Below are 15741 nucleotides of genomic sequence, written 5' to 3' on the forward strand. Positions count from 1 at the left end.
GGGGATCTGACACCCCCACACACTGTCGAAAGTCTATATATACCCTTTGACTCCCCAAAACTTATTGACTCCCCAAAACTTAACTACTAATAGCCTTCTGTTGACTAGAAGCCTTATGGATAACATAAACAATGAATTAACCCATATTTTGTATGTTATATGTACTATACACGGTATTCTTACAATAAAAAAAGTTAGAGAAAAGAAAGTTATTAAGAAAATCTTAAGGAAGAGAAAATACATTTACGATACTGGACTGTATTTATCAAAATAAATCCAACTGTAAGTTGACCTGTGCAGTTCAAACCCACATTATTTGAGGGTCAGCTGTATATGGATGAGATTTTTTTTTCTAGAGATTTTATTTATTTATTTGACAGAGAGAGGGGAAGGGCAAGAGAGGGAATTCAAGCAGGGGGAGCGGGAAGGGAGAAGCAGGCTCCCCCCTGAGCAAGGCGCCCAGATGAGGGACTCTATCCCAGAACCCTGGGATCAGGACCTGAGCCAAAGGCAGATGCTTAACGACTGGAGGGGATTTTTAAATGTAATAATTGTTTTAATGTCTTTGTCTACTAATTCTGCCAATTGTGTCATTTCTGTGTCTGTCTCTATTGATTGATTTTTCTTCTCATTGTCATAATTTGCAGCCCCTTTTCATGCCTGGTATGTTTTCATTAAATGAATTTTACCTTCTAGGGTGCTAGGGTTTTTTTTTAAATTCCTTTAAATAATTTTGAGCTTCACTCTCACATGCAGTTAGTTTACTTGGAAACAGTTTGATCCTTTTGAAGCTTGCTTTTAAGCTTTGTTAGGTGGAACGTGAGCAGCCTTTAGTCCAGGGCTAATTTTGTCCTACTACTGAGGAAATACCTTTCTGAGCACTCTATTTGAATGAAAAGACCGCTGTGTGTTAGGAGGTCTTTTCATTCTGGCCAGAGGGAGCACAAAGTATTACCAGGCATGTGTGATGTGCTGAATTCAGTCTGCTTCTTCTTTTTTAATCCTTTTTTTTTTTAAAGATTTGATTTATTTATGAGAGAGAGAGAGAGAGCAGGAGCTGGGTGGGGGCAGAGGGAGAGGGAGACTCCTTCTCTGAGTAGGGAGCAGGATGTGGGGCTCCACCCCAGGAACCTGAGATCATGACCAGAGCAGAAGGCAGCCAGTTAACCAACTGAGCCAACTGGGCACACCTGTTCAGCCTGCTTCTTTGTGGTATTCTTTCTCTGGCCTCAGGTAAGTTCTTTATGTGCAAGTACCAATGAACACTTAGCTGAAAACCTGAGGGGGAAATTTCTATAGATTTCTAGAACTTTCTGAAAAATTTGCTACTGCATAGGTACTGTGTCCTGTGAATCCTGGCCACCTTGGTGGCTTCTGAATTCTATCTCCTCAGAATTCAGGGAAACTGCTGGACTTTGTTCAGGTTACCCTCCCTGAGTGCATGAAATTTTCTCCAGGCAAGAAGCTGGGTCAGACAACCCACCTTATTGTCTCCCTCTCTGCTAGTTCTTTCTCATCTCTGTGACTTTTCCCCATACTTGTAAGTCTTAGATTTTTGAATCTCCAGCCCTCAGCCCTCAGGTTTCCTTCCTTTTTATTCTATACTCACTCTCTTATGAGTTCATCTTGTCACATGGTTCTAATATCATTATGTTCATAACTTCTCTATTCAGTTCTCCAGTCTGGATCGCACTTCAGAACTTCAGGCATCTTTCCCAATTGCCTTCATGATATCCTAATACCACTTTGATGTTTAATTATCATTTCAAACTTAACATTTCCTAAAATTCATTCCTCCTATATTCTTCTTTTTTTTTCTTTTAACACTTAACTGACCGAGCCTCCCAGGCACCCCAAGAGTTGTTAATTTTTTTTAAAGATTTTATTTATTTATTTGACAGAGAGAGAGATCACAAGTAGGCAGAGAGGCAGGCAGAAAGGGGGGAAGCAGGCTCCCCACTGAGCAGAGAGCCCGATGCAGGGCTTGGTGCCAGGACCCTGAGATCGTGACCTGAGCCAAAGGCAGAGGCTTAACCCACTGAGCCACCCAGAGGCCCCTCCTATATTCTTCTTAATGCCAACTTTTTCTCTTCTAAATGCATGAGGTAAACACCTTGGTGTTCTCCTTGACACTCTCTCTCACTCCTCAGAGTCAGTCTTTCAGAAAATCCTAGCTACTCTACCAAATCAAACCCAAGCATTCTACACTTCTCCCCTCTCCCATTACCTCCACCATAGTCCATGCCACCATCACCTCTTACCAGGCTTAATCTGACAGACTTAACGTCCCTGTTTCTTTTAACACCACAGACAAATAATCCTGATTAGTCATAAGTTATGCATATGGCTCCTCTGCTCAAAATCCTCCCAAAGCTTCCCAGTTGACTAAAAATAAAAGCCCAAGGGGCAGCTGGGTGGCTCAGTGGGTTAAAGCCTCTGCCTTCAGCTCAGTTCATGATCCCAGGGTCCTGGGATGGAGCCCCGCATCAGGCCTTCTGCTCAGCGGGGAGCCTGCTTCCTGCCCCCCCTCCCCCGCCCTTGCCTGCCTCTCTGCCTACTTGTGATCTCTGTCTGTCAAATAAATAAATAAAATCTTTAAAAAAAAAAAAAAAAGAAAGAAAAGAAAAGCCCAAGTCCTCACTATGACCTATAGGATCCATCACCACTCTGACCTCCCTTCCACCACCCACAGACACATACTCTTTGCAGTCACTCTGCCTCTACCGCATTTCTCAGGGACCTCAGCCCTGTCACCACCCAGACCTTTGCACCTGTTGTTACCTCTGTTGGGAATTTTCTTGCTCCACCAAAAACCATAAGTTCATTTTCTCCACACTTCTTTCAGGTCTTTATTCCAAAGTTACTCCTTCAGTTGGGCTTTCTCTATTTTCTCTAAATATCTATATATCTTCATATATATTTCCTTATTTAATCCTTAACACTCAGGTGCCTGGGTGGCTCAATCGGTTAAGATCCCAGGGTCCTGTTGGTGGGGATGCAAGTTGGTGCAGCCACTTTGGAGAACAGTGTGGAGATTCCTTAAGAAATTAAAAATAGAGCTTCCCTATGACCCTCCAATTGCACTACTGGGTATTTACCCCAAAGATACAGATGTAGTGAAAAGAAGGGCCATCTGTACCCCAATGTTTATAGCAGCAATGGCCATGGTCGCCAAACTGTGAAAAGAACCAAGATGCCCTTCATGGGACGAATGGATAAGGAAGATGTGGTCCATATACACTATGGAGTATTATGCCTCCATCAGAAAGGATGAATACCCAACTTTTGTATCAACATGGACAGGACTGGAGGAGATTACGCTGAGTGAAATAAGTCAAGCAGAGAGAGTCAATTATCATATGATTTCACTTATTTGTGGAGCATAACAAATAACATGGAGGACATAGGGAGATGGAGAGGAGAAGGGAGTTGAGGGAAATTGGAAGGGGAGATGAACCATGAGAGACTATGGACTCTGAAAAACAATCTGAGGCTTTTGATAGGGTGGGGGGTGGGAGGTTGGGGGAGCCAAGTGGTGGGTATTATGGAGGGCACGTATTGCATGGAGCACTGGGTGTGGTGCATAAACAATGAATTCTGTTACACTGAAAAGAAAAAAAAAAAAGGATCCCAGGGTTCTGGGATAGAGTCACACATTTGTCTCTCATGAATAAATAATCTTTTAAAAAAATAACCCTCGACACTCTTATAAGGAAGGCACTATTAATTATCCCCATTTTACACCTGAGAAAAATGGAAGTTAGAGAAATCAAGTGAATTGCCCAAAGTCAATTGCTAGTACATAGGAGGCCAGACAAAGTGATTCCAGAAGCTTCTCTCTCTCTCTCATTCTCTCTATATACGTGTGCACATGTGTGTATCCTATAGATGTGTGTGTGTACCCTATACATTATATTTATCACATATATGTATATACAACTACCATGAAATATAGCTGTTTCTAACCTCCATGTTTGAAGCAACTGGTGGAGACTTGGAAGCAGACTGATGCTTTGATCCAGCTGGTATCTATTAGGCACCTACTGCATACTAGGATTGTGATCAGTGCTGAGGACATAGTTGCTGCCATCATGGCCCTCACAGCTGGGAAAAGGGAAGAAGACACCTAGAAGCCCATGGGGGAAAAGAACTAGGTAGGACCCAGGGACAGAAGTTATGAGGGAAGACTCTGATTCAACACAAGGAAGTGTTCCTCGTGGTCAAATCTGTCTGAGATGGAATGGGCTGGGACGACTTTTCTTATAGGAGTTATCCCAGCAAAGATGAGGAGACAATTGACCAGGCTATTACGGAAGAGACTGACTCAAGGGTAACATGGCTGGTCAGTCACTAGGCAACCACACTGAGCTGGGATTTTTGAAGAAATATTTCAACGAAATGACTATTTGCAGAGATGTGTGTAGGGCTGAGGCAACGAACAAGAATGTGGATGCACCTAGGAAACAGTAGAGTCCAGAAAGCATTTCCACCCTTTTCCATGAAGGTGCAGGGTAGCCTGATTAGAGCTGGAGCCTTGGAAAAGAGGATCTCAGAAAGGAAGTTTCTGGAAAGTAACAGCAACTGTCAGAACTGAACAGGGCAGCAGAAACATCCCAGGAAACAACTAATACACGTCTCCTCCCTCCTTAGGCTGCCCTGTTTGTCACAGTGCCACTCACCAAACCCAAATAGAAGCCAGATCCAAGGGGCTGCAGGAGGGGCAGGTCACAGAGAAAATAATACAATGCAAAAAGGGCATTGTCTGCGGGCACCTGGCAGGTCAGAGGAGGGTGGAGATGGATCTAGAAAGGCAAACAGAATAACCAGTACAGCTGGCTAAGGACCCTTCTTCCCTAAGAAGCAAAACAAATTCTCCCTGGGGACCGTAAAAATGAACGATTAGGAGATAAACCACATCTATGGGGGAGGAGGAGTGGAGAAAATTGGAACTGAACGGAAAATCTGGCTCTGCTCTCCCCATAGCCCTGTCCCACCACGGCAGGCCCCCGGTGCGCTCTCGTGCGCACCACCTGCTGTGGGGTCTGGGAGAGCGACCAGGACTGGGAGCCTTCCCTTCTACGCGGCGACCAGGAACAGCCGGGCCCCGGGTCTCCGCCCAGCCTTGAGGGGCCGAGGAGGCCAGGCTGGGGCACGCGTCCTGCCCCGCTGGGGCGCTGGCACCCGCAGGGTCCGCCCAGCAGAGCTCTGAGCTCCGGGGTCGCCGTGACCATTCCGAGGACCCCGGGTGCGGGACCAGCGGGGCTTTGCACGTGGGCAGAGGCGACGCGGTTCAGGTGGCAAGGATCCAAGGCGGAGCCTTCTTCCCCTCCGGGTCCACCCTCAGCCCCTCCCCACCCCCGACCCAGAAAAGGACACGCACACAAAAACTTTTGCCACACTATTAATATATTCGCGTTTCCTCCCACTTTCCCAATGGGCTACCAGCTGCAGAACTCCTGAATAGAAAGCTTAATTGTGCTTTGTCATGCAGAATACCTCGATTTTCTATAGAAGGTTACAAAGGGCCATTTGAAGTATTTCTTTCTCCCCTAATAGTGAACCATTTGCATAGGGCACCTCGGCGCCTGCCAGACCCAGGTAGCAACCGAGCCTAAAGCTCGGAGGCCGCGGGGTAACAAAACTCAGTGTGGTTTCCAAGGGCCGCCCTACTCTGCCTCCAGCCTCGCATGCGACTTGTCTCTGCATTTCCTCGGATCGCAGCCAGCGCGGGCCGCTGATGGAAAGGATGCGAAGCTTGAGGCCGGCGGGCCGCGGTGGCCCGGCCCCTCTCGCTGACCTCTGCGCGGCCTCGGGCCCTCTCGGCCCTTCTGCCCTCAGTTGGGTCCTGTTCCGGGCGGGGCCTCCGGACCCCAAGTGGTGTTTTCGCCTCCTACCTGCGGTTCCACAGTACAGGCCGTTACCCCTGCGGGGCCCACAGCCCGCTCGCCTCCAGCACAAGGCCCAAGTGTCGTGCGGAAGGAACTGGAAGCCGATTATGATTTGGTTTCGTCGCTGTTCCATTTCTCCTGGTTGATTGGCAGGGCTGCCTTCCGAATATCTTTTCTTGTTGCTTGTTTTGACAGTTCAAATCCAGGTCTATGTGACATATAAAGCTAATAAAATTCTAATTTCATTGTTAATCTTATTTCATTGCAGTATAGGTTCTTACCCTCACACCTGCGTGGCAGGGTGTAATTCCATTCATAAAAAAAAAAAAAAATCAACATATTCATTGCATGTCTTTTCCCCCGATGATATATTGTGAGCAGTGTGAGTTGAAAAAGAACCATTTATTCCCACCGTGAATGAGCCTGCATGGGGCGGGAGCTTCACCTGCCCCTCAGTCAATTAGGAATGTATCGAAAAGTCTAGCAGAAAACGAGTTAAATTAACCGTTCGCTAATTTCCTTGTGTCCCTCCTACATAATCCCCCCTTTTCAGCTTCCAGAAATTACCACATGTTGCAAGGTTCAAATAGTGCCTAATGAAACAGTGACTAAACGCTTCTCCCTCCGGCGCCGCCGTCGGGGCAGCCCTTTCGCCGGCCTTTAAAGCGGCGCGATCTCCCAGTCCCAGCTCCATATGCTTTAATAAAAAAGAAAGAGAAAAAGGAAAAAAAGAAAAAGAAAGGAAGATAGAGAAAAAGAAAGTTAGTTTCTTTGGTAGAAAGGAAAAAAAAAAAAAGCAAGTTGTCAAAAACTCTTGATTCTACGGTGAAATGACATTGGTGCCCACTCACTTCTCACCACCGGCAAGGCGGTGGGGTGTCCCCGGGTAGGGACCACAGCGTGGGTATTCTCCCCTCTCACCGGATAACTGGGGGCCTGGAGTTGGCAGGGTTGAGCCAGGACCAGGGGAGTTTGGAGGAGAATAGGAAAGTTGGCCAGGAGAACAAAGGAGAGAGAGAGAGAGAAAAAGAGACAGAGAGAGGGAAAGAGAGAGAGACCCCAAGGCACAAAGAGAATGAGAGAAGCAGGCAGAGAGAGAGAGAGAGAGAGAGCGTGAGAGGGTAGCAGCAAGGGAGAGAGACTAATACTACCAGCTCTCGACTCCCTTCTCCCAAGTTAAAACCACGTGTCTGGCTCTAGCAACTCTTCAGCCCCTCTGGGAAGGCATTTTGAAGCCTTGAAATTTGACCCTAATAATTAATCGTGGTCATTAATTAATTAAGGAGGAAAGGGGGGAGGTGGCTTGCTGCTGCTTGACCCCAAACAATTTAAATTAGGCTTTGTGAAGGTAGACTCCCAAAGCCTGCCCTCCCCCTCCTTCCTATTCTTTCTCTTTCACGCTCTCAAAAATTTCCATTATAATCCTCAGCGGCTGGGGCCGCAGAGTGGCGGGTCCCTCTCGAGCCCTTCCCTGCGAACCGAGGCCAAGCTGTCTCAAGCCCCTCGAAGCCGGCTGCCGCCCACGGGCAGGAAACTCTTTCCCATCGGGAGCAGGTCCACCTGCCTTTTTCCTCTGCACCTGCTGTGGATCGTTTCTCCCTGAACTTCAGAAATCAAGTAGTAGCCTAAGATTTAGTAGGCCTGCAGTGCTCACACAGGCTGAATATTGCTACATTCCCCATATTCTCTGCCTCCTCTCTCTCTCTCTCTCTCTCTCTCTCTCTCCCTGTCCCTGTCCCTGTCCCTCTCCCCTTCCCTTCCTTTGCTCCCTCCCTCTCTCTCTCCCCATCTCCTCACTCTGGCTAGAGACTCGAGTTCCTTATTTGAAATGGTGCAGCTAATACAAAGTCATCAAAGCACTATGGTTCTTGTCTTAAAGTGACAGCCCTCTTTATGGGGCTGTTTAAAATACGCCCCCTGCTTTTCAATGTCTCTCTATCCATCTTTGTCTGCTCTTCAGAAAAGCGGACAATATAAAGCCCAGCCTGGCGAGCTCCCCACGCTCAGGCCTGGGCAGTGCCAACCTCCGCCTTTAAGCAGATTGAAATTGTCACTGCTTCATTAATCTGAAACTAGTTACTTTCCTAAGCACACAGCACACACTTCCGATCCGTGGGGATTCACTCAGAGGAGCCCCTGGGGCCTTCCTGGGTTTGGGATTTGGAAGGCTCAACAAAGGTAGGACAAGGGTTCAGGAAAATACAGGGCTCAGCTTGAAGAAAGGCAATGCCCAGTCCAGAAGGGCCGGCAGGGGCATCAGTATAAGGAAGGGCACACAGAACGCTATTTTCAGAGACAATGGGATGCCCAGAATTTTGGAGGGTGCACTTGAGAACAAGGAGTCCAGCCATGGGAACAGACAGGCAATATCTACCTCACTGTGGGGTCTCAGGTATATGAGGTCTCATGGGCTTTGGGTTTTCTTTCCTCAGACTGAAGAAACTTACTTCTCAATATGAGTCACTGCTGGCTTTTGTTTTTTTCATCTGAGTTCTGCTTGAACTCTGTTGGCTGAGACTTCTGCCTTCCTGTTCTTGCTGGCCCCCCTTCTTAGCTCCAGCCTGCGTGACTCCAAGGGCCAGGGCCTTGGGTGAAGGAAAGCTGCATCCCTGTAGAATTATCCTGTGAAACAAACTGCCTTTTTTCTTCACACTTTCACCATTAACAAAAGACAATACAAAAGATTCTTCTACTTTTGATATTTCCAGCTGGCTTAGAATAGCAAGTTTTTGGATTCTATTACATCTAATTTAGAGGAGAGATGTGGGCTTTTTTTTTTTTTTTTTTTTTTTGGAGAAGCTCAATTTTCAGTAATGTGAGCCTAAAGATTTATAAAATAGATTTATATTAAATTATGTTAATAGAAGCCTAGTAAATGCACCATTTAATTGCATGGAAAAATGTTCCCTTTTAAGAGGTCTGTCACCTTAACAGGTACATTCAAAGATTCCCTGTGAATAATGAAAATAGGAACAATTGCTTTGATGCACTGCGCTGTATTCATCGTCTAGGACAGCTTTAGGCTGTGTTTGGAGAGAGTGGGAGGAGTTCCTTTTAAAGCAGTGATTGCTCCTTTAAACCCAATTTCCTCTAGCAAATAGGTTCTATTGGGAGTGTCATTCTCCTCTCTCCCATACCCTTAAGGCCGAGGTGGAGATCTCTCTCCCGGGTCCCTCTCCTTTTTCTCCTCCCCAAAAACGGCTCTAAATACCTTCCCACCTCCTTCAAAGAAATCTCCCAAGGAGTGCCATGAAAAGTGAGTAGAACCTGCAGGAAAGGTAGAGATGGGAGGCAAAACGAAACAAAATAAAATAAAATCTGGTGCAAATAGCTCTTTCCTTTCTATGTATACGACCACCTCCCAGTGGAATTCTCTCTCTTTCTCTCTTTCTCTCTCTCACACACATACACACACAGACCCTCTTGCTTTCTGTGACCACTTTCACTTAGAACAATCATCTTACTGGCAATTCTCTGACCAGTCAGAGCAAACCCAGCGAGCTGCATTTCTAATACTGATCAGAACTGGTACACAGTGGAGGTAAGAAAAGAGAAGAGGGAGCCAAAAATCAAAGACTTCACATCCCCAGCTTTTTCTTTCCCTTAAAATACCTTCAGATATCCTTAGGGGGAGTAGGGGAGATGTGGTGTAAGGGGGAGGAGAACCAAGCTAAGATGACCAACTTAGAATACTTCTGAATAAAGGAAGTCTATCATTACCTGCATTTCTATCATCTGGGTCTATGGATACCCCAGGGAGAGAATGCTGGGTCCCTTCTGCCCTGAACATGGTTTGCAATCAAGAAGCCTTGCCAAGGGGTGCCTGGGTAAGTGTGTTAAGCTTCTGCCTTCGGCTCAGGGTCCTGGGATGGAGCCCCGCGTCGGGCTCTCTGCTCAGCAGGGAGCCCGCTTCCCCCTCTCTCTGCCTACCTCTCTGCCTACTTGTGATCTCTCTCTGTCAAATAAGTAAATAAATCTTTTAAAAAAAAAGAAAAGAAAAAAGGAAAAGAAGACTTGCCAAGTGCTACTATCAATGCTAAGTCCTTGGCCTTGGGCTTGTGCTGGTCACTGAGTGGGAGGGTGAAGGGGAAAGGTCTCTGTTCCTCCTTTTCTCTCAGAATGTCAGTACGGGGCTTAGGGCACAAGGGCAGAAGGTCATCCTTCCCACCCGGAACCTCTTCCCGTTTGAAGCCATCATGAGAATTGCTTGCAAAAAGTTGGATTCGAGCACACTAATGGCTCCTGCCACTGACTTCTTTTCTCTTAGTGTACCAAGATCCTATTTCTAATTCTCATTTTCATTCTCTCTCTCTCTCTCTTTCCATAATGTGTTTATAGGCCCCTAAGAGGCCATGTTTTGGGGAAAACTACTGAAAAGCTAGCATCTGGTGTTTTCCTAGTAGAGAAATTGTCAAGGATGACCCCACACATCTCTTTAAATAAATCTGTGGGTATTTCACTTAAAGTGTTTGATTGATATCAAGATTGCTTAGCAGATTATGTCCTAAATGTTGCCCTAGGAACTCTTAACGTGAGGTCAGACTGTAGACCTTTAAAATCAGAGATTTCCAAGGACTCCTTAGGATTTGCAAACCTCAAAAACAGCAAATGATTACCTTGGGTGGACGGAAGGGTGTAAAACCTACCCTAGTAGATGGGAGACCTCATGGTTCACCGTGAAAGTGAGACGAAGGTCCACTAGGCACCGAATACCCTAGAACCTCCCTGAAACCCCCTAAGAAGTTTTTCTAAGGAGAATATCCAACGTCTAGGTATGCATCTCTGTCTGAAACTTTTTGCCTCTGGTGGGAGACGAATTGTTAATTGTCTCTCTCCTAAGGAACTTCTCCCCCCCACCCCCGAGACAGAAAGGAGGGGGACTGAGACCATCCAAGCAGCCCAAAACCTGGCAAGAAGGGCTGGCGCCGCGTGTCCTCCCGGGGGGGGGGGGGGGGGGGGGGGGGGGGGGGGGGGGGCGCCGCGCTGGGTCGGGTGTGGCAGGTGGGTGGTTCCGCGCTCTGGGCGCAGGGCCTGGGGTGAGCGAGCCAGGCGAGGCACAGAGACACAGAAGCTCGGGTTCCGATTGGGCTGGGACTCGGGGAGGGCCAGGGCCCAGTGCTGGGCGACGTAGGGGTGGGGGGGACCCCCCGCAAGCTGGCTGTGGTTGGGAGGAGGACCAGGGAACAGAGGTGTCGGCCCACCGCCCAGCTGAGGCTTCGCTTTGAGCAGGAGCGCGGTGAGCTGCAGCCGGGGCTCTTTGTCCTTCCCGTTATTTCCCGAAAATGAATTCTCTGTAAACGCTCTCGTTCTTTGCGCCTCAACACTCCTTTCCTCCCACCCTAATATTTGTGGGCGGAGAGTCTTGTTTATTGGGAAGGGGGGAGATGGGATCTTCAGGAAAGGCAGCGGGCGGGTTACCTCCTCCCCTTCGCGGCGGGTAGGGCGACGGGCCCAAGGCTCCGCGCGTGAGAGAGTCCGGGAGGCTCAGCCTCCCAGGCCGGGGTAGGATCGAGCTGGATGCCTTTGACCGCTGCGTAGGACCAGGCCCAGATCGGTGCACAAAACGGCGACAGCTCCCTATTCAGTCCCTCCCGCCTGCCCTGGCCGGTACCCGAATAGGAGCTGAAGACCAAAGTCCTTCTCTGAGCCTCCCGTGTGTGTGTGTGTGTGTGTGTGTGTGTGTGTGTGTGTGAGAGAGAGAGAGAGAGAAACAGAGACAGAGAGAGGAAAGAAAAGGAAAGGAAAAGAAAAAAGAAAAGAAAAGAGAAAGAGAAAAGAACTAATTAACTTTGGGCAGGGAAAAACCGTAATCACATCCTCCCCCCCACCCCAACTTTCTCCTTTGCCCAAACTAGCTTCCTGACCTCAGTTGTAGAGCTCCATCTCACCTGGTAAGATTTCAGTTCCTACCTACCGAAAGTAAATCAGATCTAAAGAAACCTGTGTGTTGTAAACAGTTCCTATTGGCTTGAATCTCTTGGGTGGCATCTTTACAGAAAATAATCAGAAATAATACCAGTGGGGGTTAGAGGGCTCAGCTTGCTGGGAATGAGACCCAGTTTCCACATTTCCAGCTTCACTTGTCTTCCTTAGGTGATAGGCCCTGGCTGCACAGAGCAAAGAGCCAGGTTGCCCCGCTGAAGGCAGAGAAATCTCCAGGAACAGGTTTGCAGGAATTAACTCTGCAAGATGATGGGAAGAAAAGGATCAGGAGGGAACAGATTTAGGTTAAAGTTAGAGAGACCAAGGAAAACTGCAAGAGTCCGAAGGCACCTCCGAGCTATTTTGGAAAACTGAGAATATAAATCTTTGGGCAGAATAATTCCCTGTCCCTGCCCTCATGTTTTCTCAGCACTTGGAATCAGCTGATTTCTTCACTAGAGGAACAACCGGGAACTAATGTTTCCAGTCACTTGCAGCATCATTTGTAAGTTTCCTTGTGCATTGCTTCCAACCTGTTTGATGGATTGTTGCTCTTCCTAAAACTGTTCGAATTCCATCACATAATTCCGGTTTTAGTACTAAAAGAGCTGTAGGGGAAAGGGGAGGAAAGGGGAACTGCCACAGAAAATAAATACTAGGTAAGGAATATTGACATTTCCCTGCTAAATAAATCAACAAGTTTGTCTGTCATTAATTGTCAGTGTTACTTTAAATGGAATGACTTGTCCTTTCAACTGTGAGCAGCTTAGCTCTTTTGAGGATGGGGAGTTAGTACTCGGTAGGCAACATCTTGACTGAGGGGGTGCCATGAACTCCTTCAACCCAACCCCCACATTACTAGTTTTTAGTCAACACTTCCCTGTATATTCTCAGACACCTTCCCTCCCCCCATCCATGCCTTTCTCTAGGTATGGGCAAGGGGGAGATGGGGAAAGATGGTGAGAGCAAACACCACAAATTGAAAACCTTGATTTTGTTTCATTTATTTAAATAAATATAAATATAAATTTTATATAAAACTATTCACATACAAAGGGACTTCGGCAATTTGAATTCCAATCTCTCCCCAGGCAAATTTTCAGGAGGCGAGACCTACAGGGTTTAATTCTCTAAATTATTTGCAATTGAATACTTTCATTTAAAAAACAACAACAGAAAATAATCAAGAAACCCCCGTTCTCTTCTTAGGTTCTGAAAGACAGTGGGGAAGGGGAAAGGACATGCGCTTTCAAAAACCCACATACAGTGTTAAACATAAACCAACCGTGGGTTTTTTTCCCTGTTACATGACAAAGCAGAGTTGAATCTAGATTATTTACATTAAAAAAACAAAGACCTATAACTTTGAGTGGAACTTCAAACAAACAGGTCAAGGATGAGACCTGAAGGGTCAGGCCGGGCATGTGCGCCGGGAGAATGCTCAGCTCCGTCCTTCTGCAGATGGGACCACAGCATGGGTGAGGATTTGGGCCCCTGGGTACCGGTCACCTTGATGTTGTGGGGGTGGCCAGGAGCGTGTGGTGAGAGGGAGGCGGGCCTTCCTCATAAGGGAGAAATCTCCTTGTCATCGTTGGCCGAGGCCGGCGACAAGGAGTCCTCATCCTCGGAGCGCGCGTAGTGCGCCTGGCTGCCTACGCACTTGCAGCCCGCGTGACTGTTCCTCTGGGTGCCCTTCCCTTCTTTCTTATGCTTCACCCGACGGTTCTGAAACCAGATTTTCACCTGCTTCTCTGACAGGTTCAGGTATGTCGCGATTTCGATCCTCCTGAGTCGAGACAGGTACATGTTGGAAGAGAATTCGCGCTCCAGCTCCAGGAGCTGCGTGCTGGTGAACGCCGTCCTCATTCTCTTGCCATTGGGTACCTGGCTGGCGTCCGAGCCCCCTGCAGACCGGCCAAGAGAGGCAGAGACGTAATTCTCGGGTGAGGCGATCCCACCCCACGTGCCACCCCTTGGACAGGACGCTTCTCCAGGACCCACCCGCGAAGCTCAAGCACCTGTCCCCATCCCTCTCCCTTTCCTATTTCATGGCACTTCGTTACTCAGCGGGGAAGGACAGAGACCCCCACAGCAAGTGAAGGCCTTTGATGTGTGAGATGTAAAGTCAGAGGCTTAAAGAGGGGTGGGGGGCATTGTCCGGTCGTCTCCCTTCAAGCCTAGCAGAGAGGCAGGCTGGGTTGGCCAAAAGCATGGACATGCTTTAGCTAGCCCCGACGACGGAATGCCACACTTAAGTTCAAACATACCCACCCCGAACCTCAGCCAGTTTGGCCTTCGGTTTCTCAGCCCTCAAGTTTGAGGTCCCAAAGGCCCCGATATTACGCAAGACTGATACACCAGGTCCCCGGAGTGCACGCACCAGGCTGCTTGGAGAGGTTGGAAAGCTAACTTCCACCTTGGTGGAACTTCTGGGGACGACTCCACAGTTACACGAAAAGCCCCTCCTCCCACTCACCCCCCAGCCCCAGGCTGCCACTTCCTCCACTGGCGGCGGAAAGTTTGCTCCTGGGAGCCGGGAAGGCGCGGCGCGTAGGTGCCCAGAGCCCCCGCCCTACCCATGGTGAGGCAGTGGAATCTCCGCGGGTCCCCCACGTTGTAGGTGGTGGCGGCGCAGACAGGTGCGTGGTGCTGAGGGTGCCCCAAGGCTGCCGCGGCCGCCGCCGCAGCGGCCGCGGCCGCTGCGGCGGCGGCGGAGCCCGGCTGCTGGGGCTGATGGTGGTGATGGTGGTGCTGCGGCGGGTGGTGATGATGGTGCGCGTGGCTCACGCGTGGACAAAACTGCGCGTCCCCGGGACCCGAAGAGAACTGACCCTTGAGCAAGGGCAGGGCCCCTACGCCCCCCGGCGCCCCCCCACCACCGGCCCCTGTGCTCCCGGCGCCTGCGCCCCCGCCGCCGGAGCCCGCGGGCCCGCGAGAGGAGTGCAGGTGCGAAGTGACGCAGAGTGGGCAGACGCAGAACGCGCCACTCTTGCGGGACGGGCAGCCGGGCCCAGACACAGACATCACCAGCGGGGACGGCATGCCCAGCGGGATGAAGAAATCTGGCCCCGGGTGCGGCTCTGGTAGCGAGGGCGCGGGCCGCGAGGAGTCCTTGATGATGAGCGAGTCGACATAGAAGGAGCGCGACATGTCGGGAGGGGGTTGGCTGGAGGGCCGGGCCGGCGGTGGCGCCCCCTCCCCTCCTCTCCTGTTCTGAGCTCTGCCCCGGGCGCGGCGCGGACGCAGGCGGTCAAGCCCTCGGGGACGCGGAGGTGTTCGGCGTCTGGGCTGCGAACAAAGGGGTCCCTGGAGAGGGCTGGTCCTCACGTCCCCCGCCCGGCGCCCCGGCTCCGGGATTTTATAGCCCCCACCCGGCACGTGATGCTGCGGAGTACCGCTCGGCTCAGGCTCCTCAGCAGCTCCCCACCCTCGGGATAGGCTGCCCGAGTCACAACAGAAGCGGCGAGGAGGGGCGGGCGCGCGGCAGGGAAGAACTCGAAGGAGGGGGATGGGGGAGACTTTGCAAAGTGTAGGTTTTGTTAATTTCGCGGGGAGGCCGGCCTCCTCCCCCTCTTTCTCCACGCTTTCTCGAGAAATCAGAGCTGCATCCTCCATCCTACCCCTTTCCCCGGCCTGGGCCCCATCCCAACTCTTCCCACTCCCGGCCGAAAAGGGCACCAGGTGGGGACCTTGAGGCCTTTTTAATAGGGATGCCCAGTGCTCCCTGCTCCTCTGTACCAGCCGCGGCTGAGGCGCGGGAGAGTGTGAGGCCTGCTGTTCCCAGCACGATTGTGTGGGCGGTGGACTGGCTCCAGCCCAGTCCCGCACCGCGGCTTGGACCACGGACACACACACACACACACACAGTGCCAGAGTAATTCAGATGGTTAGTTCGTGACCGATCCGATCCGGGGCGCAAGGGTGAAGCCTC

General features: G+C 49.8%; 1 protein-coding gene across 1 annotated transcript; it reads right to left on the minus strand.

Moving 5' to 3' along the window:
* Positions 1–13373: 13373 nt before the first annotated feature.
* LOC111148928 (GS homeobox 2) lies at positions 13374–14960 on the minus strand. The gene is made up of 2 exons (XM_022505736.1): positions 14387–14960; positions 13374–13714 (listed from the first exon to the last, which is right to left on the minus strand). The coding sequence occupies exons 1-2, from the start codon at positions 14958–14960 to the stop codon at positions 13374–13376; spliced, it is 915 nt and encodes a 304-aa protein (XP_022361444.1).
* Between the last annotated feature and the right edge of the window lie 781 nt (positions 14961–15741).

Source organism: Enhydra lutris, unplaced genomic scaffold (assembly GCF_002288905.1).
Source record: "Enhydra lutris kenyoni isolate GAN:26980312 unplaced genomic scaffold, ASM228890v2 scaffoldscaffold21, whole genome shotgun sequence".
Lineage (NCBI taxonomy): Eukaryota > Metazoa > Chordata > Mammalia > Carnivora > Mustelidae > Enhydra > Enhydra lutris.

Bases quoted from the DNA above. Each gene is read 5' to 3' on its own strand.
- LOC111148928 (XM_022505736.1), bottom strand. From the start codon at position 14,960: ATGTCGCGCTCCTTCTATGTCGACTCGCTCATCATCAAGGACTCCTCG. The intron at 13,715-14,386 runs GTAGGGCGGGGG...GCCGGTCTGCAG, and splicing joins ATTCCACTGCCTCACCATGG to GGGGCTCGGACGCCAGCCAG.